Source organism: Ascidia mentula, chromosome 8, assembly GCF_947561715.1.
Source record: "Ascidia mentula chromosome 8, kaAscMent1.1, whole genome shotgun sequence".
NCBI lineage: Eukaryota > Metazoa > Chordata > Ascidiacea > Phlebobranchia > Ascidiidae > Ascidia > Ascidia mentula.
The window spans coordinates 4,193,040-4,218,908 of NC_138573.1; the positions used below are offsets into that span (position 1 = coordinate 4,193,040).

The following is a 25,869-nucleotide window of genomic DNA, read 5'->3' on the forward strand; positions in this document are numbered from 1 at the left end:
AGAACATACAAATTCTTAAAGCAACGTAGAAAGGTATTTTTAACTACCAGTCTGGCATCGTTTTTTACATTCACTTGCAAATGTGCTCGTGTGCAAAACAGCGACAGCAGAAACTTCAATCAGGTTTATACACTCACAAGGTTACGACCCCCTTAGAGAGGCACACTTTTCACGACACTTACCAACTGGTCGGTCACAGTTTTTACTGGAGTATTTGTAACACTCGAAGCTAACTTATGTAAACTCACTTCACTTCACCAAATTCAACAGAGATTTTTGGTACTTGACACGAGGCTCAACATTTCTGTCTTATGTACACAGATGGTGGGTGACAAACGTCCATTTCATACAATAGTCTGAATAAGCTGTTGTTTAATCAATGTCAGTGTATTTTAAGTTATCGATTTCAGGCCATAGTGCACCGTTAACGCATTTCCTAACAGTCGTGTTGCTATGTATACCAACGCTTCTCAAACTTTTTGCGTGCTAAACACAAATTGAGAACCATAAAACCTTCAACGCCCAGGATAAAGGTTGTACGACTTGCATATGATTGTAAGTAGAACGTAAACGCCCGCAGTATATAAACATAGACGGAGATTCAAAATAAACATAACTGAGTATCTTTCAAAGAAGACTGTAATACTTGTATTTTGTAAGGTATAACTTAACATGCGAGAATAGAAAATATGCCAAAATGTATTTTGTCTTTTAATGTGCAACGTTTAGCACGGTTCCGGATAAACTGATGCCACCACAAGGTTCCTTTTAATGACATGACGTAGCGTACTTTCCGATTTGTTTTCTGGTATGTGAGCAGCATAGAAACGTCCGTGTGTACACACGATGGCTTAAGCTGTGGACGGACAACCATAAGAAGGCAGCATACGTTAGGTGTTGTTACTAAGTCTAGACGTTCAGATGGTAAGAAAGTTACATACAGTCAATGTTTTTTGCTTTGTTCGAAGAATATACCACCAGTGAACATACGCGCCGTGTTTATTTGTGGACATGACTTTAGTGCACCTTTAAACCTAATTGAGGCGACTGCAGCAGTTTTACTTCGTCAGCTGTAAATGTTGTCGATGGTTTTGCTGTCAGATGCACATATCCGGAACACGTTGTATCTACAAAAGCTGTAGTCTGGGCGGCGAAATATTAACAAAAGGCAATGATCAAGTATAAATCAGTTTAGCAATACTTCCATGAAGTTGGGAAGCGAGCGTGAAGAGCCTAATTATAGTCGCGGGAAGCCAAAAAACATGTTTGCCAGTTAGTTTTGAGTGATAGGAAAATTATAATGTTTACAATGGAGAAAAGCTTACAGCTTTTTGGTTATGCTGCGTAAAGAAACACTGCAAAGCTATCTGTAGGCGAAATGTTTGTTTCAGAATTGTGAAAACAGCTTTAGAAACCGAAACTGGAGCCTACGTGTGAATAAACGGCAAATTTGTGGTATTTTTTGGCATTAGGCTTAGGATACCAATTGACACTGAGTCTGACCAACATGCAGAGTCAAAAAACGGAAAAAACAGGAGAAGCTCAACAAGATTTGAAACAATGCAAACATGAAAAAGTGTCGATACGGAGAGTAAGTGTTCATATAATGTTGTTGCAATGAAAGGTCCAAAAACAACTGACAAACGTTACATTTCCTCTTGTTTCAACCAAAACAGAAACTGTTCGAGTTGGGAAGCTTCGTCCCGACGTCGTTGGTGTATTTTCTGTTCACCACTTTTCTGTCATCGGAAAATCTCTCCTTGCCACTGTGGGGAGAAATGATAGCAAAAGTTAGTCACAATCACGTTCCACCGGTGTAGCAAATAATAAGATCGTCAAATGAACCTTTTATTTTTACCAAACAAGAAGTCCAATTTGAAATTATTTTCTGCTAATAATTCCTCAATTAACCACATCACAATCTCTCTAAGATATGGAAATTAACCATAAACGAAGATCCACAATACATGTCAATTGAAAGTGCATTTTGTCTTGCAGGTTCTACCAATCTTCACACTTATCACGTTCGTACTCAACCAGCACGAAAATAAATTCTCCACACTGTGGCATTGTTCCTTTTCACGTTACGTCTTCCTCGGTCTCTGGTTCTCGATGTTGGGCGACGCGTTGTTGGTTTACCAGGGAGTGTCCGAGATCTACTTCATGGCTGGTAAAATGCGTCCAGAGACAGCATGTTAATGCCTCACGGCAAATGTTTGTTTTGAGTTCCACTGAGCAAACCTGTTGGCGCAATGTCATATTATTTTATTGATAATTGGGGCCTTTGCAATAGGACTGATGGTAATAGTTTATCTTAAGCATATTTTTTTATTTATTTTAGGTCTGATATCTTTTGCCCTGGGTCACGTGATGTACATTTTCGCTTTTTCCTTCACCCCTCTTTGTCCGATGCTTTTCATTAAATTCACCCTGGCCGCCATGTTGCTGTACGGGTAGGTACATGTGAATAGCAACCAAAACTTTTAATCATAAAATATGGCTGCCATAACCGTACAGAAAGCACCAATTTCGTTGCAGTAATATTGATGGCATTGTGTTGAGTGAAATGCTTGCATTTTAGTTTAGATTATTCTAATTGATGCGTTATACTTAAAATTGTACAGTTAAGCAAAACGAGTGTTGTTATTCCGAGTCGACACGGCATATGATCAATCGCAGGCTTTATGCTTTTCCGCAGATATTTGTGGGAAGGGGAAGGCGCGCTTGGCACACAACCTCTGACGCTGAAAATCGGAGTGGCAATTTATTGTTTTATCAACGCATCGATGAACTGGAGAAGCTGGGCAAGACTTTCTTATCAAGATTTTATCGACGGTAAAATACAAACGTTGATAAACGTCACCTGCTGGTCGTGGGTCTTAATTGTGCTAATGGCGAGAATAATCAATCACAAATACGTTAGCCCGGCTACGAGTAGAACAAAAATTGCTGAATGTGAATAATGATGCAAATAGTATGTCGACAAAATGATCTGACAACTGAAAGTTGACAAATAATTGCAAATGCCACCGCGGTTCTATACAGGCCTATAATACATCCGCACATCGTGGTCGACACCAGGGCTTTCCAAAATGTTTTGTTCGCGACCCTTTTTGACAGGTTGAAATATACCACATTTACCGCTATCACTTGTGTTTGCTTTACAGTAATATTTGGTTATCGTCAGTAAAACTTAAAACGACTAAAAACTTTCAATAGGAGCGTACTTGATGAATTAGTGCCATTAAATGTTGTAATTTGTGCACGCGACCTGACTCTTTACGACCCATGCTATCCCACAGGGTTGCAGTCCTATGTTTGTAAAGTCTGGTCTATCTAAACTACTTTAACCACCACATTCGCAGGACGCTGGTATGAATTCATGGGATGCTTAGGGGCAATCAACTTTCTTATATCGGACGCCATCCTTGCAATCAACAAGTTTAAGTTTCCTGTGCCACATGAGACTGTCCTAATCATGGGAACTTACTACCTGGCGCAACTTGGAATCGCCCTTTCGGTGGTGGACGGTCCGGACGTATATGGACCGGTGAAGAACGACTAAGTGACCAAAACGACGTCATTAAAACAACAAAGACACGTGTGATGATTTCAATACGAAGATTACTCACGTCGCGTCTTTAATACGCCATCTTCTGAATCCAAATATAACTCCTAAATTAAAGCTGTGCTTCCAAACCAGTGGGCCGCGGCATACGGGATAGGTCAGTTGCATTGTACAGTTATGCTGTGAAGGCACCTTTAGAGTGTATTGTTTATGTTATACCCCAGAAGGCAAAGTTGCTCACTGCAAAAGCCACTATATAAAAGAAAATAACATACTGGCAAAATATTTGCCGCATTTTTCGAAGTGGTTTGCTAAAAAGTATTATTAAAAGTGGGACACGAGTTGAAAAGGGTTGGAAAAAACCATTGGTTTAACTTAGTTTACTGTTTGTCGCTACCTCGCGGCAGGAATTACTTTGTTTTGTGTATATTGTTGACGTGTTGCTGATTTTACTCAGAAATACTGTAATATGATACCGTTTGATTATTGTGTACATATGGACAAAGCGATTACTGTAATTTTGTACAGTGTTCTGTTGTCCTATTACTATATATACGAACTAATGTATAAAGCATATGTGCAACCAGTGCGATACAATCGACCTGGAACTTAAAATAACGGCGACTGTAAAAAAGAATATGATTTTCCCAAAATGATTCTTTTATGATAATGTAGTTGACACCGGATAATACTTTACAGATTGGTGCGTCCTTCTTTAGGGGGTGATATATCCTCATTAGGTTATTGATACAAGAAAATAAATTTTCTTGAAATACTGAAGTATTTTCCAAATCGTCGTCCACCAAAATGACGACAGCGTCGCAACCCTCTGCATAATGTATGAAAGCCATTTTGCTTTGTACTCAAATAAATAATAAGCTTTTGGTTGACTTTATTGTTGATAAATCATAGCCAAAACTATAAAGTTGGAGCGACACCGATCCGAACAATAACCGCTCTGGTTCGCTGACAATGGCAAATCCCGTTATTCATCCAAACTTTCCTCAAAACCCCAACGATTCAAAACATGTTTTTGCGGACAGGAATTGACGTCGGTATTAGTGTTTACCCGAGCGCGAAGTTAAACCTTGCGTGACCAAAGATCGCCGAAGGCATACTTTCAACTGGCTTGAGCCCGTTGATCGAAATAAAGACAGCTTTGCGCCGGTTTCAATCAAGGTTATAGGTGCAGAATTTTATTAACTTTTCAGTGTTTGTACGTACATCAATGAACGATATACAAGTTTGTAGAAAATCAGATCTCTCTGTAAAAAAATATATGAAACAAAACTAAGATGCTCACATACCGCATAAAAAATAGATGAAACCACGCGCATGGTGCCCTTACTGTTCAACACGGGCAATGCGTATGCAGGATTAGAGATGACCATGAATACGGTGTTGGTCCAGTTAGCCACGCGAGCACCAAAAAGTGCATTATTTTAGGATGAAACAATATTTTGCATTTGCTGCGTTGTTGTTATCAAAGTTGGTTGTTTCATTTTACCATTTAACTTACGTTAGGTTAGACTATAAAATAGTTGCTCCTTTTTGTCAGCAACAGCAAGTGATGGCGTATCGCACGATGCTATCACTAATTTGTGTTGGGTGAAGTTAGCTGTAATACACGTCATGAGCGACTGCAGCCCAGTTGTTTGGAACCGGCATCACGAACTTAGGATTAGCGGGACTGTTGGACAGAGGCCAGTCACCTTTAAACGTTTGCTGTATATACCACGGGTGGCGCTGCTTTTGCGCCAATAGTGCAGCTTGCTGCGAAATGAGCAGAACAATGTATTGTGGCCAGGCTTAAAAGGCGCTGTGAGTTGGTGATGACGCTTTAGTGTATTAGCTAGTGCCAGATATCATCTCATGACTAAGTTAAAAGGATGCCCAGCGCAACGTACAGCTTGAATCCTAAATGTCAATTACGCAAGGAGTATGATAAAGCGCTTCGGTTACCGACGTTTCTCAAATTGAATTTCTTATGTTAGCAACAGGCGAATCGAAATTGTGCTTGTTGTTTAGTTTGTGAACATCAACCAACGCCCTTACACAAAAAGGAAACATAATTTATGCTAATGCGGATATGCGTCAGTTGCAAAACGAGCGAACCATCACGTTTCGTGCTGATGATAACTGTAAGTTGGTGACGCCAGACATGCAACTAAGCTAAGTGAGTACAAACTACTGTTCAATCGGAAATATCCACCTGCTATTGTGTACAATAGCCCGCAGTCGCCTGTTTGTAGAGGATTTTTTGAACATGACCATGCAAATTTTGCACAGGAGGTATAGGTCTCAAACGACGTTGAACTTTATGTTATATTTTAGGTTCGTGCTATACAACGGGTATCTTGCTTAACAGGTTTTTAGACCTGAGAAAGGTGCATTGTAAGCGCATTGTAAATAGGAAATGAATGTGGTGCCTATCCACGTTAAAAGGTAATATCGTTTTTAGCACCTGCGCATCTCATTTCACCGCTTACTACGCACTAACCTGCGTAATCTTCCCTGATGAGGCATTACGATTATGATTCACGCAGGCGCATGAATAGTATAAGTTGCTGCCGAGTGTGCTGCTGAAACCAACTTCTGAAACTATAGGAAGACAAGTTTCACAATATGAATTCAAAGACAGTTGTGCCTATGGAAGTTTTTGACAATCCTGCCGCAGACATCGAATCGCTGAATGGAGATCAACCACCACAGGAAGTTGTGAACACCAACACAAGCAACGGCATTACCGGTGAGGTTACCGGTGACGTCACCGACGGTGAAAAGCCATTAAACAAAGTGAGTGGCCATCAGCGAAAGCTTCTGCTCTTTTTAATATTATGTTGTCATTTATTGTAAACTCAAGCAAACATTGTTAGCCAACGGCTGTTTTCCAATGGGATCGGCTTAACTTAGCTGGAGGAATTGTAAATTACTAAAATTGAAATGATCAGTTGATTTTACATTTTGAAACAGTCGCCTTTGCACAAAGTCTGGCAATTGATGGGATTTTTCCGTCGGATTTTTATCTATTTGTCGATTAACGCTCTTGCGGAACTGAATCTTCTCTACCTCCCTGATTGGGCAAGGGTCATACTGAAGGTGAGTCAGCAAATTATCATAACAACTTACATGTAAACCACAAGGTATTTACTGGCGGTATACAAGGACTGTTTAGATAATCATAAAACTCTAGCAATGTTTCATTTCAATTTCTTGCAGTGTTTGCCGATACTTAGTCTCATCGTATTCGTTTTCCGTCAATTCAACTCGTTTCAAGGACTGTGGAGAAACAAATATGCACTTTTGGTCTTCATATCACTTATATTCTCAATCATTGCCGACGGATGCCTCGTGTTCAAGCAGGTGGAAGTTGTGTTTCTTATTGGTAAGTGGGCGTGGTCATAAGCCCAGTTTGATTCGGCTTTTTGAACGTTTGCAGTTGAAGTTAATTAACTTTCCATACTATTTATGGTTTTCGGGTGACAATCTAAAACGTGACTGACAAAAGTTGGTATTTTCCAGCACGTGTCATTTGTACAACATTCTAAAGAACCCGAAGTACAAAGGGGAATATTGTTTGACAAAAACTTATAATTGGACTTTTCCACAGGCATCTTGTGTTTCATCATATCCCACTTTTTGTATATGTTCGCATTTGGATGGACGCCCATCAAGACCCGAATGTTGGCACGAAGTATTTTGGCAGCGGCGCTTATTTACTAGTGAGTTACGTTCTTCCTGTGCTTTAATTAAATCCAATACCCACAGACCTCGAAGAAAACCTGCTCGGAATTCGTGGGCAAAATAACCTGGGTTCAAATTCCATTGTGAGAAAAAAATATAAAGCTATCAAAAAGTGGAATAATCTGTGGATAGTATTTCATGTGTCTGGTGTGGTGTGGCTTAATTACGCCGGTGGCTTTCACATTTGCAAACTATAGCTGAATTGACGCAAACATGAATTTAACAAAACCGAAAAGGTTACGTTTGTTGTGCAGTTACGTCTTCCTACCAAGTCCCAATGGCACGAGAATAAGTCTTGGCCGGCGATCTTTAGTATTGAAAATCGGCGGAGGTGTTTATGCTGCAGTTGTGCTTGGAATGCAATGGAGGGCTTGGGCGAGAGTGTCATATAAGGATCTTCAAAAAGGTAACGCTTGGTAAAGATTTGTAAAAAAAACTCTCCTAATTGTGGACAAATACAAACACACTTCAGCATTGCAGACATTTTCATGAGCCAAAGATTCTGACTCATTGAAATACTTCATAAAAGCTCATACCGTACTTTAGAAGCCCAAGGCTCTGCCTTACGAATTTATAATCATGGAGTCCCTTAAATTGCAATTGGATTGATAATAATGGGCTACACAAACGTTATCGTTTTACGTATGTCGTGGGTCAATGCATATGAGCGAATGATTAGTGATATTCTGATTGCATCCCTCAGGTCGCTGGTATGAGTTTCTGGGAGCGGTGGGAGCTTCTTCGTTCGTTCTTTCCGACATCATTCTGGTGGTTGATTTATTCAAGTTTCGCATCTTGGGAGGGGATTACCCCCTTCTGATATTCTACTACCTCGGCCAGATGCTTATTGCGCTCTCAGTGTTGGACGGAAAGGATATAAAGTGGCCTCGTGTGGGCGACGTAGAGTCAGGGTATGCTGAATGATAAATCTTTTTTTTTAAATATCTTATAAAATCGGAGCAGGTTTATTGGTTACAACGTCTTTCAGTTAGGCAATTATAAACTTGTCATTAGAAAACATCTTGTCAAAGGATAATTTTTTGTAAGCCTCAACTCTGTACCTGCAATTTCTCTCCAATACCGGTGATTTAACGACTGATGGTTTTCTATTTAAACTAGAATTACTGTTAAACGGTAGATGGCTGTTTTAGGCAATTCACAAAAGAATCAACCTTGCAAACTTGTGATATCATCGCAAAGTGTCACAATTGCATGAGTATTCCCCAAAAAATGTTTTGAGAGTAAACAGCGCTTTATACAGAAAGTAGATGAAATTTTTTTCTTGGCAGATGTGGAGCTTGTTGCGAAAGTCCGCAAGTGTGCATTCGCAAGACGCCAGGCGCCGTCGCCAAGTGGATATGCGGCTGAAAATAAAGCATGAAGATTCTTCAGATTCGAGACCGTTTCTACCCGACATCCATTTTTATTTAGTACTTACAGTTTAGCTTAAAAGTTGCGCGCTGTTTTTGGCTTCAAGATATTGTAAAAGACAAGCTTACTTATGCTGTATGTTCATTTGAATACCGTCGAGATTTGTCACTGAAATTCTGCACTTTATAATCTGCACTTTGCATTGCCAAAATAAAACAGTTTTCGCCTTCAATAGTTCTCTCTCGAGGCGAATTGAAACATTTTTGCAGCAAGCAACTATGATTTGAAAATCCCGAAAGCACTTCTAATTATAACATCATTTCAGCTACCAGTGTTCGCAAAAAAAATTCGTGGGACATGACGATCTAGCACATGATGCTGCGATCTGATGTTAACTGTAATTGATTAACTATATTACAAAAAAAATCGCAGGGTTGTTTGCTGGTAACATGTCTGTGTGGATTTTTACGTTTGTTTGCTTACCCTGTCTGTTGTGTAACCAGCAATGAAGCACTAGCCAGCACTTATTAGGAGCAGGCAGCAGATAGGAAACCACAGCGCTAATGAAGTCACACAAAAGGAAAGTTTCAGGTGGCTGGCAGACTTGAACCTAAAAGGTTGATATGTTTCACGAGTTTGCAGCAACAGTTACTGAAAAGATAGAAATGAAGTCTGTATAGTTCAACTGACATAATTCACATGCAGGCAATCACTTTATAGCAGAAAACCATGATACCCATCAACGACCGTCACCTTTTTAAGTTCATTGTTGGTGCGAGTTTGTTCGTTTTAGTCGAAACTCTTGATTCGTTGGGGAAGCTTCTACCCACTCAACTTGCTATGGCTCTCAGCGTGATCATAAAGGTATTTGTACGGTTTACATATTTACCCATGCTATGTATGTAATAAACAGCGCTACAGCAAACAAAAGCTATAGCTTTCACATCTATGCATGTAAAACATTATATGCAATATGCCTTATATTCAACTGGAGCCTTTGTCCGAATATGAACACATGCAAAATATCCTTTCATCCTACTACTTATAGTCGTATTTTGCGCGTCGAATGGCCATACATACAATTTCTCTACACTTTTTGCAAAATTCTGTAGTGAAACCATAGCCTGCTTTACACCTGTTTGTCAAGGTTTACCCGATGGTGGAGTTGAACCGATTTGTGATGAAAAAGGTTTCACCATCGGACAAATACCCCACCTGGGTATGGATCGGTCTTATCTGTTCGACAGTCGGCGACGCTTTGTTGGTTTATCAACACAAGTACCCCGTTACATTCCTGCTAGGTAAGTGCATTGGAAAGCAGATATTTTAAACTACAGTCTCCTATACCAAAGATTTAACATCGTAACAATTATACAACAATATAGGTCCAGTTTTGTGTTTACAACATTGTGCGTTGTTTAGGACTTTTGATGTTTTTGATCGCCCACGTTTACTACTTGCGTGCTTTCGGCTACAAGGCGTTTCACCCGATGATATTCTTGTTGTGTCTTGCGGAAGGTCTCATCGTGTTTGCGTAAGTGTAGACGTCCGGAACATTAATGTCTAATTTGCATCAATTTTTCGATAAACCAGCAGCTCTTTAATTGCAAAACTTATTGGTTTGTATATTTAATAGCTTTCTTTTTACCGGCAACCTGGGAAAGGAAAACACGCTCATGCAAGTTAGTTGTGTTGCTTACGGCATTGCCTTGTTTGCAATGCAATGGAGGGCGTGGGCACGCGTGGAAAGATTCACATTAAATCAAGGTAATGTTTGCGTCAAGCGCATTTGCGAAGCAACAACGTTAACGTACATGCGAAGCTACTATAAACGTACTGTCAGTGAAGATATTAGCAATAATTACATGCTGATACTAGATACAGTGGCTTGATTGGTATTCGAGGTTTACTACCTTTGTACTTTATTTAATGTTATTGTATGCAAGATGACCAAACCATTTGCTGACTATAGTTCTGCTTTCTTCTGTGAGAACCAAAACACATAATAACATATGACACTTTCGAGTTCAAAGTGAATGCACTGAACATGTTTCAAGGCGTTTCACTAACTTGTTTTCAGGATTTTCTGAGATCAAAATGAAATTTGTTAATAAAAAGATCGAAATGAGTTCGCTAATTATAAATTGCTGTTGCTCAGGTGATTGGCAATGCCTTGCCGCGGCCGTCGGGGCTTTTCTGTTCGTTGTATCGGATATTGTGCTTGCCGTCGAGAAATTCCGTTTGCATATACCTGCCACCCGGTTATGGAACATGTCTACTTACTACGCTGGTCAGATGTTCATTGCAGCGTCCACGCACAAGCGGTAGCTGCGACCACTATTTGTGTTGCAAATAAAATAATTGTGGTGTGAAATTTGAGTTAAGGAAGAGTTTTTTTTTTTTCTTGTATGTACAAACTATACATGCCGCTTTGTCACGAGGTTGCTATGGTAATAAAAACTGGCGAAATCGGAGAAATATAAACTAACTTCATAATGACGTTCGATTTGCAAATCCTGCACCATATCTTTAATTACTGACAGCAACAAATATAAATATTTCTAAGCAATGAAAAACATACAAACATGGGAATGTTGTTGAAATCACGTAAAAACATGGCGACAAAGAGGTCAACGAAAGAAGGAAGTACGGCAGACGGGATTGTCAACGGTATAAAAAACTACGGCAACAATAAAAAAATTAAACACTGGAGGATTGCAACGGAAAAGTAAACTTCTATTTGGCATCATCAGATTGAATAAGTTGTACAGATATTCTTTGCGCCCTTGCCATTGGCTCGTGTAACACGGCGTGCTCATGGGAAAACTTCCGTACATTTACGCCATCCGCCGTCCTGGGTTTAAACACAGGGAGGTGGGGCCGAATCTGTGAAGTATGGCGACTACGGGGTTTTAAATTGCGCCACCTTACGACGAAACGTGTCATAGTTTGATTGAGGGGCAGACCAGGCAAACTTGGCGGTTCTTTTATCACTCCGCTAAAGTACTCCGCGCTGGGATCCTTCACGCTATCCAGAGTGTCTGTCTGAAGATGCATACCGCGTGTTGTGTGTCGCCACCTGACGGCAAATGCCACGTGAAGTTTTCGTGTCAGACCCAAGTGCCAGACAACCTTTTCTGGCGACTCGTTGTACTCACGAATGTCCCCGTAACGAATTGGGCCCACGTTTTCCGTGTGATTGTAAAACTTTTGACGCAGAATACCGGTGATGAGGACGTCCTCTAGATGGAACCCGCCAAGGTCTGTGATCTCTGCCGTCCGGTAGAGGTCCCCGAGTGTGTGGAATGACATGACGGTCATACCGCCGTGGCAGAAAGTCGGGTAAGCTTCCGCAGGATAAACGTTTTCGTCGATTTGATATTTCGATTTTTTTCTGTCGTGGATGCAAATAAGCTTGACTTTAAAATTACGACTATTTTACTGGAGATGGTGCACAGTAAGGTGCGCCAACGATAAAAAATCTCAAACTTGATAGATATTGGCTTGTTATTCACCAAGAACAGAACTGCAATAACATTGTGTACCTTATCGGGCGGGACACTTTGTTGTAAACAAAACCACAGTGAATGTTGGGCATTTTCTCTTTCATGTCTGTCGAAAAATATTCCAGAGTCAAGCGAATGTTGACGTAACAATCGTCGTCCGTTGTGACGAAATAATCGCTTCTGTTTCCGAACTCAAGAGCCACCCACTGCATTGAACTCAACACCTGCAGATATATCTCGATTAATCACCGATCGAGTCCTGACATAACTGCCTTTATGGGGAACACTTGCCTTCAGCGGGAGACTGACGTAATCATCAGGTACGTCACTTTGCAGAATGTCGCCATATAGATTGCTTTCCTCATATATGAGGTTCTGCTGTTCTGGCGTTGTCATGTTTCCGATAACGAAGATTACGGCAAAACTGAAAATTAGTTTGAGAATAATTGTTGTGTTTTCAAAGTGTGTTTTAAATCTAATGAAAGGAACAGCTGCACTGATGAGACCTTACAGGTCGAAACAGTGCGTGTATACACCCTGTCTGCAGCTCTCATTGATTATTATGGCTTTTTTGCGCACATAATGACAGGAAATTCTCAAAAAAAATATTGTGTATGGTGCCAAATGTCGGTAGTTTGAGATTAAACAGAGAGTTAGTTATGTTTCGAAATATTGAATTATGTTTAACCTGTATCCGTTCATGCTCTCGATCGCACCCCACGTTTGGCGAATAAGGAATCTTCTTTCGATCATAAAACTAGTCGACTTGACGAGGAACAGCATGAAGTATCGACTCGCGTTGTTTTGAAGGTATTTATGTGGTCTGCGTGGCGTAAACAAAGATACGGGAACAATTACATGAAAAAGCAACGATTGCATATAGACGTCACTCCCCTTTTTCTTTAACCTCACCTGAGCAAATAACTGCTGGCGATCTTGTGTCTGGTGACGTTTGCCATGAATTTTTCCGGCAGTTTGGTAAATACAGGAGGCGGACGTTTTGTAGCCTCCATGAACGCGACTCTGCAATCAAAGTTATTTTGTTTGGTTTAATCTAACGTTGAAGTAATTATAGCTTCAATCGAGTAAGCTGCAGACAGATGGCAACTGTTTCGACCTAAAAGGTCTCATCAGTTAATAGCTTCAATCGAGTGCGAATAACTGCACAAAACTGTGGTTATCCAAAATCATACTGTGACGTATGATATGAATGAAAAAGAAATTTAGGGGTAGAGATTATTGCGCGGTTTTGAATCTTCAAAAACTGTCTTCGGATAAGCTGGTTGTTATCAAGAGTAATCAACTGATTCATTTAAAAAAAAAATGGTTTCTGATTTGGGTGACGGATCTAAATTGACAAAACATTACACATATTATGTATCACCTTTCATCTTCGTTGCAGTCAGTTCCGCCAAATACGATGCCCGCAGTAAGTCGCCCACAGGTCCGGATCATGAGGTCTTTTATGTTAAAACCGAGCAGAGTGCCGAGGACAAAGGCCAGGCCTACCAGTAATAGTGATCTGGTGAACGTCACTCTACGGTAAAGCTGGACGCCCAGCGGCCGAGCCCTTAAGTAACGGAACCGCCGCGTCATTATCTATGATACCTCATGCCAGGGTTGATCTGTGATACATCATTTTCATTTATGTTCGAAGTGCTTGTTGCGAAAAAAGTATCTGCCTTTGTAAATCTTTCAATGCGAATGTAATTTATAAATTGTTGGCCAGACCTCCTTCCCAGGGTCGAAACCTTTGGGTCATGCCGAAGGTGATGACAAGCATACACCATTCTTTGAGATAACTTAGTTGTTTAAAACGATCATTATTTTAAAACGACTGAGTTAAGGTTGTTCAAAATGGACCTCTGCCCGACGTCATTATTCACTTGCTGCTTCCTGTTTCCTTCACCAGTTCTATTCAACCTACGTACGTGGTGTGACTGTAGCAGAACCAGTGACGCGCATCCGAGCCGACAGTTTGTGGTTAAACGAACGTAACGCAATGCCGAACTTTTCTAAACTTCTAATCATTCAATGACGTGCTTCTGGACCAGTGGTCGACGCCAAATATTTACCGTATCAACGCCCCAATACCTTTTGTGCAAATCTATTGTACTCACATCACACGAATTACAGTAGCTATAACTTTGCCGTTACTGCTGTACTAATGTGCAACTGATTAAGTCACACGAAGTATATGTCGTTTGTAGTGACAAACAGATATCCTCCGTCTCACAGGCATATACACTGTTTGATGCAATGAAATAATGTAATTCAAACAGCAATAACGATCAACGGAAATCGCCTGTTTTACTTTGGCATTTTAGGAGGAGAACCTTTAAACTTCCCAGAAAGTACACGAGGCTTTTTGATCCGCCAAGTAAGTCACCAGTTGAGCTTTTTTTTGAGACGTCATTGTCAAGTGTAATTCGCTGGCGCAAAGAACTCTTCAGAGCGTCTAACAACGTACTGTAGGCTGTTGCCCTTCTGCCAATGCACATGAACTAATACACGTATTACAAAAGTCTGGACTATTCCATATCTACTCTGAAGACCAAAACAACTCCCGCGCCGAAAGTTGTAAATTGCGTACATTTTTTCCGCGTTTAAGGAGTGTGCTTTTTTTTGTAAACTACTGTAAGATATCACATAATAGCGACCAAGAATTAAGTATAGGTGAAGTAATTATTGCGGAAGCAAACTGCGATTTGTTATTGGTGTCCATAAAAACCCAAATATATATATATTTTTGGTACAGAAAGCGACCTGTAAAATTGAACATGCCCAACTGTTAAGTTCTCCCACAAAAACAACAACACACATGCTCTCGGCAAATGATTTACAACAACCCTGCTTTTCACTAACTGAACACCTTATATATCACAGACGACAGAAAAACTGCATACTTATGCCTTTAAACAACTGGTCTAACCTTTTGTTTCTGCACTTACTCTTAGCAAGTAAATCTTCGGGCACCATACTGAGGTAAGGTCGGTGCCGCACCCGTTTGTCAAGTAACCGCATAACTCGACGTTGCTGGTAGCCAACAGACAGGCACAAAATGGTCTGCGCTTACTTTGTATGACCCCGGGGCATCGCGGACGTTTAAATCTATGTTTATTGAAGGATCGTCTTCCCGCTAGAACCACAATAACTTAATGCTTTCGTTTGTTTATCAGACATGATAATGTGCGTTTTATTTTAACTTTCGGCCATGTTCTTCATCTAAATTTCCCAGTGTGGACGCTCATTTGTTTTCTTCCAGATTCGGTTGTTTCTGAATCGAATTTGGCATGAACTATAATACGGGAAACCAAAATCAATACCAGGGACTCATTCGTGGTAACAAACCCATACATCTAATCCCCCCTCTGTCATCTGCACTCGGGCCAGAAACATGACTTGAGAGTAAATATAGGCGAGGTTAGAAAAGCATCAATGCCTGTGTATATTCGTGCATATGCTTCCCCCTTCGAAAGCTTCCCAATCCATTTAACTTAATATAATAAAGTTGTACGCAATTCATAAATTCAGAATGCGAATCTTAGGATAAGGTTCGCAGAAGGAGATAATATTGATATTTCATATGTAAGTGTTTACATGCAAAGATTGCTTTTCTATTAAATCACTTATCACGAGGTTCAAACACCAACTATTTCTGTCCGCGCCGTAAACACCTTTGTGGCCAATAACCTCTGATAATGTGGTAATTAACTTGTACGCCTGAGGCGAAAAGGTGCAAATAACCAACAATTAAACTTCCCCTTTTTCAAACGAGGATTATTACGTCACTCACGCAGACGACTCAAACAATAAAAAAAACTTCCTAAAGAGAAGGCAAGAGTTTCGTGTGGGTGCAAAATATGTTTCATCTAAAAAAAAGTTAGTTATAAAACTTCAGTAATTAGGGTCAATACTTAGAAACAAGGTTCACAGGCTTCGCAGTGGCTGTTCCAGCTTGGCTGCATTGCCTTGGCTGCGAAGCATGTGAACCTTATGATCAGAATATTAGAGCTGTGATCGCCAAATATAGAGGGCCTGCGCAGTGGGGCGATCCTGCCTTGCTATGCGAAAGCATGGCATTACTTCTACTTAGAAACAAATTTTTTTTACAAGTTGAAGTTAAAGACAAGATTTGTACATTGCAGAGTGGTGACGTCCAGTGAAGGTGTTATACCTTGTACTTAACGTGCTGTGCTATTTTCAGAAGGAATTCAAATGGATGCTCGCTTAAAAGTAATAATTTTGCAACGCAAGCAACGTAGACTGACGTCAGTCCAGCAGAAATGGATTTCACTTTTGCTGCTCTTGGCAGGAATCAGCCTCGGTTTTAATATTTCGTTTTTTACCACGCGCGGAATGGTCGCCAAAGAAAAAGTAATAATTAGTTTAACCAATGCAACTGCAACTTCGAGAAGGACATCGTGAGTAGAAGTTTTGTTACAATTGTCAGATTGTTCGCGAAACCAGCAACGATCTTTTGTAGAAATCTGCCAATTATTGTTGGTCTCGGAGATGTACTGCCGGAAAATTTTCTTAGAAATGCGACCAACAAGAGTGTTGACAAAAAATTCGTTTTAAGGTTTGTCTATTACGATGTTTAACGTTTGATTTTCTGACGCATTTTCTGAAAACAGGCCATGGTATGTTGAAAAGTTTTTCAACCAGGAGCGGGAAAAGATTTTTATGCTATTTCTTGTAAAATCTGCCTGCAAATTAGGACACAGGAGAGACCAGGTTCGGGCAACATGGGGGACTGTAGAGCAAGTTAATGAGGAAAAGTAAGTTTGTTTTGCTTTTGTAATCAGATCAAAACACTTCTTACTCTTTTGAAAATAATTTATTACAACCTTATATTAGTGCTTTTTTGAGGCAAGTCGGACTTTTATAATGGATATAATAAAACATGTGCTTTTGTTCGCATCAGTTAAAATGAACAGAATGTAAAAATGAGTAACACGTTTTGTGATAAAAAATGGCATATTGTTTTAAAAATCACTATGTGGGGACATCAAGCTTAAAAAGAGTTTAAATGTAAATCAAAATATTTAGTTATATTGAAATATTTAGGCAAGTTTCGTTGGAAAGTTAGTCGTTTCCTTCAAACGTGCGGGGCCTCTGGATTTTAACTTCAGGTCTTGACTTTACAGATTTGCAATAGTTTTTCTGGTTGGTTTTGCGGACGAAGCATGTCAGTCTAGCTTGGACCAAGAATCCCAAGAATACGGGGACATTCTGCAGGCGAATGTTCCAGACGATTATCTTAACCTTCCGGACAAAGTGTTGAGCGGATACCGTTGGGTGGCGCGAGAGATGGGTGACGTCAGTGATTTCTATGTGTTCGTGGATGACGACTGTGTGGTAAATGTTGCATCTGTGCACAATTATTTTTACACGAACCGAGAAAATCTGATTTTAAGCAACAACATTTACTGCGGTCTCAAGTACAACGACAACGCCGTTCCTATACGGTAAGTCAATCAAGCAAAGTGCGTTTCGTGTACACAAAACCATAAATTAACAAACAAAATGATACGGTCATGTGAAAGCTGCATACAGATGGCCAACTGTTTAGACCTGCAGGGTCTCATCAGTGCATCTGTGCTTATCATGTGAACGGTATTTTTAAGTAAAGATTTTAATGTTGAACCGTAGAATGGTTACAAACACAGGCCTTGATTTCGGAAACAATCAAGTCCAAATCTTCTTCTCATTCGCAGAGCAAATGATACCGAGTTTCCAGAGAGCAACAAGTACGTCGTGTCGAAGGGAGCCTATTCCAAATCGAAATACCCCAAGTTCTGCCACGGTGGGATGACCGCCCTCACCTTCCCAATTCTCATCGATATTCACAGCGTCTCCGAGGTGACGCAAAGAGGCGACTTTCACCTAGAGGACGTTTACATAACCGGGATTCTGAGGGAAAAGTTGGGACGCGGTGACCAAAATATCCAACCTGTTGGCTTCGATGGGACAAAAAGTAGAAGCTCGGTTGCTGCCGGAAGCTTCGTTTGGCACGTGGGCCACTTGAAAAACTTGAATTTCGCCTTTTCTGCAGTGTGGAAAAGCATGCTAAAGTTGGTCACAGTGCGTGTGGGGAGTTTTACCCGGAGGGGATCGCTCATGACTTGGAGAGACGTCGTTGTGCATTTAAACAAGCGCGGAACTTCGTATCTGTAGCATCTCTTTACAAAACAATTAGTTCATGCCCCAACGACATTTTGCATTAAAAATGCATACAATTTTTGTGCGCAAAACACAACAAAGAAAATGATAATATACACTACTTAGCAACTTGGGACAGAGTTGCTGTAAGAAGTGTGAAGTATGCTCAAAAGTACAAAAAGATGTTTGAGTTCATTATTTTAGTTACATCTGATTTTGTAATGTTTATTTATTATTTGCGAGAAAACTATACAGGTTTAAAGTCGTGCAGCATGTTTAATATGTGATAGCTGCTATTATATATGGTTGATAATTCAAATGCTTCTATTCATATCAGCCAATTTCTCTGGATACTTTTGTAATTTTAATTGACAGTTTGTATACGGCATCCAACCAAAACACAAAGATCTTACAAGCTGTTTCTCAATCTTGCATAAAAAAACTCGTGTGACTCAAAATCCGTCAACCGCCTGAAGCAATATTCCAGCATGACATTTTGAAGAAGGTTGGCAACAGAGATGAGATGTATTCAAAAACTATAGCCCTCGCATGAGACTTATACACTCTGTCAACGATTTCCGCTGTGACTGGAAGAGGTTTTGCATAACGTGACCAAGTATGTACTGTCTGGCATTTCAGTCAACAGCGCAATGTAAATTCCAGTACTCAGTCAGAAAGTACACTTGCTGCTTGTAGTGTCATTGTTAGTATGAGAAGATGTACTTACAGGGGTAGGGGTTTCAATATAGGGGTGATTGCATATGGTGAAAGTGGATATAGCCTCCCAAAGTTTTGGTCACTCATTGTATACGGCGAAAAAACAGTAATAACCTGTGGGAAGGGCTGGTAAGATAGTTCTAGATAAGCTGTTTGCAATGAAAACCTAAATAGCACTTTCGTTATTTTGTGTTGGTAACACACAAATGTAGTGCAAGTAACATTCTGTCTCAAGTAACATAGCCATAGTTCAGTTTTCTTAGTACTGCAGCTTTAATAGTTGGTTACCACAAGTTGCCTTCAAATGTGTTAGGGTCAATTCTGGAATCTCATACAATGGCCGGTTGCTGACGACTGCCTGAATGTCAGAATTCTCGCTTCCTTTAATTGGTTTCTCAGCAAGAGTTGACAAGTTGTAGGTATCCAAATAACATATTTGACAGGCCAACAAGGTTGGCAAAAGTTTCTTATAATCATCGGTTGAGAAGCATCAGATATGTATTACATTGTATCGAATACGCGTAGTAGAATATGAAGCACATGTTGGAATGCCATTGGTGCACTGGTACAGAAAGAGATGGCGCCAAAGGAGGAAGTAGTTGGAACAGCATTACTACAAGCGTGTAACCTACTACACAGCAAAAGAAATAATGCTTAAAATACCATGCGATAAACAGGATAGTGTATTACATGAAGTAGGGTGTTATCATTGCTGTATGTGGCATTGGTTACAGTAAGATGACCAAAGATTTAATGAGGGAATGTGTAAACGTCCAATAGCAAAAGTAAATTCGTACATGAGTGATTAATAACACCAATACCCTCTGCAGTTCCATGCGACACAGTGCAAGAAGGGTAAATAACAGTGCAGCTACGGTGTGACGTTTGACTGACACGTAAGAGCCTGGTTTGGTTTGCCACTAAGACTTGATCAATTATTTGATAAAATAACTGATTTTTAAAGGTTTTAATGTCATTGCGAAATGCACCTTACATACAAAAGTTGTTTTCAAATGCAGGCAAAATTGACAAACAAGTGATATGTAGAGAAGAAGATATGAAGAGAATTCCATGCCTTCTGATAGTTTTACTTTGCCTAATTTTTGCTTCCCTGCTTTCAATATTGCTCTTCGTCCGTTCGGAAAGTACAGTGGAAACAACGGAACTTTCAGTAAAGAGCACATCGAAAAACAGGTATGAGACGGCCGGAAGAGCTTTTGAATTCAATTGAGATTACAAATCATTTGTATACCTCCGACTTCGCAGCAATGTATCATGCAATCGCATGATTGATAGGATCGCCACACTGCGTAGGTCCTTAAACTTGGCGATTACGGCTATCGTATCGTGATCATTGGGTTAACAGACTTCGCAGCCCAGGCATTGCCAGTAAGCCCAGGGTCGTGAGTTCACACCTCACCGAAAGCTTGATTTAAAAAAATCTTGCTTTGACTTGCAGGAAAAAAGTTGCTGATCTAGCCATGTCACAATGCTTGGGCTGTAAACCCAATACCTACTAACGAGTTAGGCGATTTTCCGAATAAACCGAGTTATATGCAGTATATCTTACGAAAAATGCACTATAATGGCAGACACGCAACAATTAACAGCGATGAAGATTTGGCTACAAGCAAAGGTGGAATATTTAATCAACGTCTTCAACTGGCAAGCATTTCATCTGGTCTCAGGTAACACGTACGCGTGTTTTGTTCACTTTACACACGCGCAAATGTCACATGTACAATGTACGCATTGAAGCTCGTGAAACAAGGCGTATTTGTTTGTGTATTGTCGAAACACCAAGATCGTGTACTAATTATACTGTTTAATTGAATTAATCTGGCCATACTGACAACGTATAGATTCATTGCAATAATAGCAAATTTTACCACACGTTTAGTTAATACAAAAACGTGAAGTCTCACTATCGAATTGAATAAGAGATACAAAAGTTTTGGATGATTGCGTAAGATGTTGCCACAGAAAATGTACCAAAGGACTAAAAGCCTTTTGTTAACAGAATAAAAGAAGTTCCCCTTGTGGTGTCGAAACGCTTCAGAGGGCAAACAAAATTTACTGAGCTGCCTGAAAAATATACGCGTGAAGTCGAGCCTCACAAACCCGCCAACAAGTTCATATTGAGGTAAAACAAGTCTCTGCTTTATTCACGAACACGTTGACTTGGTGTGGGCTATTTTGTTTGCTCATATTGTCTACGCTGAACCTGTTCAGTGGAATCTGAGGAATTAAGTAAACAAAGCAACGAAAAATGCACTCGTGTTTTGTGCAGCAATAGTTTTGTTGGCATTTTTTGTATCCTGGTCAATCAATGCCAAACTACAACCCTGACGATGAAACTTAACAGTCCCAGTTAAAATAAACACCGAGAAAACATTATTTCCGTATCACATTTTTGCTAACATTGATTACAGTAAATATGACGATTTGGACAAAATCCTCCATTTAACATAAATACAGAATTCCATAAACCTCTGCTTTGTGGCTGCAGGCCGAGCTTCGTGGAAAAGGAAAACATAACGTACTTTATACTCTTCTTCGTCAAATCCACTTGTCGGGCACAAGATAGAAGGAAAAGCATTCGGGAAACATGGGGTGCAATCACCGACATCAACGGTAGAAGGTAGTTTTTCGTCACACTTTCTGTTTCTGTATGTAAAAACCACATTATAACAATAGAAACAAACGCTCTTAAATTTTATTATCCGACAAATCCGAAATCCACGGAAAAAGGTAGTTTTTCACTTTTTTCGGATTGTACGCTGAATTCACCTGCATGACGATACACAGAATAGTTCCAGATTACTTTTGACCGAAATGCTTTCATTACATTATGTGCTATCTCCTTCCTCACAGTCTAATGCCATGGGCCTTGTATTTCTGAATATCCTTGGTTTCAGAAAATATAAGGTGCGGTATTTGGCTGCAAAATTGGAAAAATTCAAGCAATAACTAAAAGAGTTTAAAACGGAGAAGAAAATACGCCAAGAATTAATAAAAATACAACGTAGGAAGACGCGATGTCTTTTTCACGTGGATTACTTTTTCAATATATGGCGACCCAATTGTTTTCAATTTATGCCGACAGTATACTTATTGGCATAATTATTGAAATATCCAAGCCGCAATTGGCCCTGGGCAAAAATTTTTCAACTCTTAGCTTTTAATGCAACGTTTACTTTCAACAAACCGATAAAAAATAACAGAACAAACCGACATGTTTGCGTTCGTTCTTTTAAACAAAACCACCCTGCTTAGGTTCGGCGTTGTCTTTTTGATTGGAGTCTGTCCTGACAACACGAGCCAACTGACCTTGCAGACAGAAAGCGAAAAGCACGGCGACATTCTTCAAAGTGATGTTCCTGATCAGTATAAGGACCTTCCGGCAAAAGTTCTTTCCGGTTATCAGTGGATTTATTACCACGAAACCCTGCACAGCGACTTTTACGCATGGACTGACGATGACTGCGTGGTCAACATAGCAATAATATATGATTACTTCTCCTCAAACTTTGAGCAGTTTCAAAAGAATCCGGCTGTGCACTGTGGGTTTCGCTACAACGAGTTTGAAATACCCACAAGGTGAGCAACTTTTTCGACCTATCACATTGCGCAGTTGAATAGTGTGAACGATTTTTCTCATACCCCCATTGATCTAATTTTACTAGAGTTGGCACAACAATGTTATAACGCATGTTAGTAGCAATATTTTGATTTCTTAGCCCAAAATATACAAAGGTCTACATAAAACACTGAACAACATATGATAGAAAGCGGTTAAGCGAGTTTCAAGCACGGAGTGTGACTTTTCACCGCACACGATATAATACATAGCCGGGGGCCTATCACTTGCTTGTCGACGGGAACAAGCATATAAGAAATTGAAATGGGGTGGCCTGTGATCTAAATTCAATAAATAAAGTGTTTTACTCATGTTTTGATTATAATACATCGACGTATGTTTGTCAAGTGCGTTGGTATGTGTTCTGTCACTGCTCACGAGAAATGCGAAAGTGGCGCGTGGTCTAATCTGGTTGGGTGTATTTGGCACGACTGTCCTAAAGATTGCTCAGCAATCATGTTCGAAAGTACAGAAATTATACATGATTTTGACCTATTTAAATTGGGAACTTTCTTCGCAGGGGCAACTCAAAATATGGAGTTTTGGAATCCACATATCCGGGAAAACTTTTTCCCGCCTTCTGCCATGGTGGCTTGAGCGTCATGCCCATCGAATACTTGCGCGACATCTACCGGCAAGCGGAAATTACGGAACGCGACGGATTACACTTGGAGGACGTCTATATCACCGGAATCCTCCGATTTCGCACCGGAAAGGGAAATTCCAACATTCAAAGGATGTTTCTAGAAAGCAAGAACCGGGGCATTTCAAAATATTTAGGTCCATTTGTATGGCACGTCGGGTCTGTACCGTCGACAAAGGAAACATTCGCTTCTCCTTGGCGAGTTGTATTTAATCTGATGACTGTGCAGACTAACGGGACTCTTACGAAGGGGTATTGGCCGAGCTCTAGGTATCTTGTGGCGCAGGCAAATCCAGGAATTGTTTTTCCGCAATCTCAAGGCGTGGAAGCGTTCTTTCAAGCGAACTTTGGAACTTACGTGCGATAAATGCTCTCCCATTCCTTGTGCCTTACTGAAAGTAAGTGGCCAGAATTGTCGGATCATATGTGATGCGACGCTAATTATCGGGATGGTGCAATTTTTACATCTGCACGTTGCAAATGTGCACAGCTACAAAGCGAGGCGTTTTCCATCTCTTTGGCAAATTACTGGTCGCTCTTTTTTAGGAATATGGTTGCAAACCGAAATTTAATGCAAAATATGCTTCTGTTGTATCTTTACCTTAAAAGCTCGATTACTTTTGACTTTTATTAGCAAACTTATTGATGGAAAGTGCACTTGCATTAAAAAAATGTACACTGTATGACGGAATTCAATGAAACTAGCAGAAGTTTCGAATTGAGTCAGCTGATTTATTAGTAAAAAATCGATTTCGCCTGAACTGGCATCCTCAGTTTCTGCAAATTCGAATTTGCAATTAAATGACGGATTGATGTTTTACTGGCGGGTACACAGCTAAAAACAAAAAAAATCAATTTGCTTTATTGCGATTTCTTCTTGAAAATATCGCTCTCCGTGACCACAAAAGAACGCTTTGCTTCGATGAAACCAAAAGATCGTCTTGCTTCTTGTAGCCAGAAGGGCGTATTACGACATGTTGCAGAAATATTAAATTGGTACAGATAATCACATTGGAAACATAAATAACACTTGATTGATTTTTTATCGTTAGCACACAAATGTATTAGTAGATGAGGAATTATAAAATTCTGCCTTACGACTCATCGCTGGTTGGCTAGTTCGGCGCCATTGTTGAAAAGTTATGTTTGTGAGTACCTGCGTGTTACAGGACTTAGCTACAGGCAATTAAAATATCAGATAATTATGTGTTGGCGCATCATCAGCCAATTAAAATATCAGATGTCACATACGAATTTTGCATTGGATTAAAAGTAAAGGTTTATTGAAAGTGTCATTGTGAATTCACCATACATACAAATGTTGCTTTTAGAAAGCAGACAGTGAAGTATTATTGGCAAGCGAGTGCTTACAGACAGAGACGACGATATGAAGAACATTCCATGCCTTCTGATAATTTTACTTTGACTAAATTTTGCTTCCATTGCGTCCATGCTGTTATTACTGCTTTTCAGTCGCTCAAAAACTAAAATGAAAACAGCAGAATTTCCAGTCGAGAGTACATCGATAAAAAGGTAAATATGGTTGGCCACCGGAGTCACAATCCGTCAGATACATATTTTGAAACTGGCAGATATTGCCATATAACAAGATCCACCTCATGGATTAATAATGAACGTATATGAACGTTCACAGGCAGAACTTATTGTCGCCCTCCCTGTATAATGGTACTATCGCCCAGGCTTTAAATAACGTGCCCGTGCGAAAACGAATGCACGCAATACGGAGAATTGCGACCCCGATGGCTAATAGGTAAGTCCGCCGTTCATATAAGGTTCAAGTTACCCAGGTAATAATGGCTAAACCGCAATACGAAACGTAATACGTTTTTTGGAACAGCGATAAGGATGTGGATAAAAGCAATGAAGAGGGTTTAAAAAACGTCTTGAACTGACTGGCAATTTTACTGACCTCAGGTAAACATAAATGTGATTTGGCGTTTTCACGCATGCAGAATGCAAACATATCCTGCATAATTTAACAAACTCAAGCAAACGTTAAACCAAAGTGACCAAATCGACATACCGCTGGTAATTCGTTTTTTTAACAGCGATAAAGATGTGGTTACAAGCAATGAAGGTATTTTAAGCAATACTTCTGGCCTCAGGTAACACGTACATATGTATTTGTGCTTTGTGTCCATTACCCATGTGCAACACACATCCGTTTTGCTAATGACCATGAAAAAAAAGGTTTCCAGCAACAACAAAAATCGTTTGGGTTTTCATGAAAAAATATTTCCGTAACGTACGACATGGTTTAAGCTTAGGTTTTTATAACAATTTTAGACAAAACACTTGGTTTAAACTTAAGTTTTTGTTACAATTTTAAACACAACACTCATTCTCTGCACTTAAAACTCGATCCGCTTGATTGAATTTCAAAACGAAAATGTGGGCCAACCTCTTGCAGTGTCATATTACAATTTTCAAAGCTTCCAAACTCATAAAACTTTTTCAAATTTTGATATGGCAGTCTATCAAACGTAGTGTACAA

At 39.9% G+C, this 25,869-nt stretch overlaps 6 protein-coding genes across 6 annotated transcripts; 5 read left to right on the top strand and 1 right to left on the bottom strand.

The window, feature by feature from the left end:
* The first annotated feature begins 1,461 nt into the window (after positions 1-1,461).
* Positions 1,462-4,392, top strand: LOC145911598 (lysoplasmalogenase TMEM86A-like). Its single transcript, XM_082998994.1, has 6 exons — positions 1,462-1,591; positions 1,677-1,790; positions 1,999-2,170; positions 2,342-2,453; positions 2,699-2,835; positions 3,366-4,392. Exons 1-6 carry the CDS (start codon positions 1,508-1,510, stop codon positions 3,563-3,565), a joined length of 819 nt encoding a protein of 272 aa, XP_082855120.1. The 5' UTR covers positions 1,462-1,507; the 3' UTR covers positions 3,566-4,392.
* A 1,726-nt stretch (positions 4,393-6,118) lies between these two features.
* Positions 6,119-8,904, top strand: LOC145911723 (lysoplasmalogenase TMEM86A-like). The gene is made up of 7 exons (XM_082999143.1): positions 6,119-6,364; positions 6,542-6,667; positions 6,788-6,953; positions 7,179-7,290; positions 7,567-7,718; positions 8,016-8,223; positions 8,602-8,904. Exons 1-7 carry the CDS (start codon positions 6,194-6,196, stop codon positions 8,678-8,680), a joined length of 1,014 nt encoding a protein of 337 aa, XP_082855269.1. The 5' UTR covers positions 6,119-6,193; the 3' UTR covers positions 8,681-8,904.
* Positions 8,905-9,412: 508 nt separating this feature from the next.
* Positions 9,413-11,011, top strand: LOC145910852 (lysoplasmalogenase TMEM86A-like). The gene is made up of 5 exons (XM_082998062.1): positions 9,413-9,547; positions 9,831-9,984; positions 10,106-10,217; positions 10,320-10,450; positions 10,842-11,011. The coding sequence occupies exons 1-5, from the start codon at positions 9,413-9,415 to the stop codon at positions 11,009-11,011; spliced, it is 702 nt and encodes a 233-aa protein (XP_082854188.1).
* Positions 11,012-11,184: 173 nt separating this feature from the next.
* On the bottom strand, positions 11,185-15,210 carry LOC145911345 (lactosylceramide 1,3-N-acetyl-beta-D-glucosaminyltransferase B-like). Its single transcript, XM_082998661.1, has 6 exons — positions 13,574-15,210; positions 13,102-13,212; positions 12,878-13,012; positions 12,481-12,613; positions 12,229-12,413; positions 11,185-12,077 (listed from the first exon to the last, which is right to left on the bottom strand). The coding sequence occupies exons 1-6, from the start codon at positions 13,783-13,785 to the stop codon at positions 11,420-11,422; spliced, it is 1,434 nt and encodes a 477-aa protein (XP_082854787.1). The 5' UTR covers positions 13,786-15,210; the 3' UTR covers positions 11,185-11,419.
* A 1,197-nt stretch (positions 15,211-16,407) lies between these two features.
* On the top strand, positions 16,408-18,369 carry LOC145910853 (beta-1,4-mannosylglycolipid beta-1,3-N-acetylglucosaminyltransferase brn-like). Its single transcript, XM_082998064.1, has 5 exons — positions 16,408-16,613; positions 16,676-16,771; positions 16,827-16,970; positions 17,340-17,660; positions 17,910-18,369. The coding sequence occupies exons 1-5, from the start codon at positions 16,408-16,410 to the stop codon at positions 18,367-18,369; spliced, it is 1,227 nt and encodes a 408-aa protein (XP_082854190.1).
* A 730-nt stretch (positions 18,370-19,099) lies between these two features.
* On the top strand, positions 19,100-24,030 carry LOC145911638 (N-acetyllactosaminide beta-1,3-N-acetylglucosaminyltransferase 2-like). Its single transcript, XM_082999043.1, has 7 exons — positions 19,100-19,200; positions 20,091-20,265; positions 20,664-20,759; positions 21,092-21,214; positions 21,581-21,712; positions 22,348-22,671; positions 23,232-24,030. The coding sequence occupies exons 2-7, from the start codon at positions 20,129-20,131 to the stop codon at positions 23,719-23,721; spliced, it is 1,302 nt and encodes a 433-aa protein (XP_082855169.1). The 5' UTR covers positions 19,100-19,200; positions 20,091-20,128; the 3' UTR covers positions 23,722-24,030.
* The last annotated feature ends 1,839 nt before the right edge of the window (positions 24,031-25,869 follow it).

Bases quoted from the DNA above. Each gene is read 5' to 3' on its own strand.
- LOC145911345 (XM_082998661.1), bottom strand. From the start codon at position 13,785: ATGACGCGGCGGTTCCGTTACTTAAGGGCTCGGCCGCTGGGCGTCCAG. The intron at 12,614-12,877 runs GTTAAACATAAT...ACTAATTTTCAG, and splicing joins GAGAGCATGAACGGATACAG to TTTTGCCGTAATCTTCGTTA. The intron at 12,414-12,480 runs GCAAGTGTTCCC...ATATATCTGCAG, and splicing joins ACGTCAGTCTCCCGCTGAAG to GTGTTGAGTTCAATGCAGTG.
- LOC145911598 (XM_082998994.1), top strand. From the start codon at position 1,508: ATGCAGAGTCAAAAAACGGAAAAAACAGGAGAAGCTCAACAAGATTTG. The intron at 1,592-1,676 runs GTAAGTGTTCAT...CAACCAAAACAG, and splicing joins AAAAAGTGTCGATACGGAGA to AAACTGTTCGAGTTGGGAAG. The intron at 1,791-1,998 runs GTTAGTCACAAT...TTTGTCTTGCAG, and splicing joins GGGGAGAAATGATAGCAAAA to GTTCTACCAATCTTCACACT.
- LOC145910853 (XM_082998064.1), top strand. From the start codon at position 16,408: ATGGATGCTCGCTTAAAAGTAATAATTTTGCAACGCAAGCAACGTAGA. The intron at 16,614-16,675 runs GTGAGTAGAAGT...GATCTTTTGTAG, and splicing joins GCAACTTCGAGAAGGACATC to AAATCTGCCAATTATTGTTG. The intron at 17,661-17,909 runs GTAAGTCAATCA...TCTCATTCGCAG, and splicing joins GACAACGCCGTTCCTATACG to AGCAAATGATACCGAGTTTC.
- LOC145911638 (XM_082999043.1), top strand. From the start codon at position 20,129: ATGAAGAGAATTCCATGCCTTCTGATAGTTTTACTTTGCCTAATTTTT. The intron at 20,760-21,091 runs GTAACACGTACG...TTTTGTTAACAG, and splicing joins AGCATTTCATCTGGTCTCAG to AATAAAAGAAGTTCCCCTTG. The intron at 21,713-22,347 runs GTAGTTTTTCGT...CACCCTGCTTAG, and splicing joins ACCGACATCAACGGTAGAAG to GTTCGGCGTTGTCTTTTTGA.
- LOC145911723 (XM_082999143.1), top strand. From the start codon at position 6,194: ATGAATTCAAAGACAGTTGTGCCTATGGAAGTTTTTGACAATCCTGCC. The intron at 6,954-7,178 runs GTAAGTGGGCGT...ACTTTTCCACAG, and splicing joins GGAAGTTGTGTTTCTTATTG to GCATCTTGTGTTTCATCATA. The intron at 8,224-8,601 runs GTATGCTGAATG...TTTTCTTGGCAG, and splicing joins GTGGGCGACGTAGAGTCAGG to ATGTGGAGCTTGTTGCGAAA.
- LOC145910852 (XM_082998062.1), top strand. From the start codon at position 9,413: ATGATACCCATCAACGACCGTCACCTTTTTAAGTTCATTGTTGGTGCG. The intron at 10,218-10,319 runs GTAAGTGTAGAC...TATATTTAATAG, and splicing joins GAAGGTCTCATCGTGTTTGC to CTTTCTTTTTACCGGCAACC. The intron at 10,451-10,841 runs GTAATGTTTGCG...GCTGTTGCTCAG, and splicing joins AAGATTCACATTAAATCAAG to GTGATTGGCAATGCCTTGCC.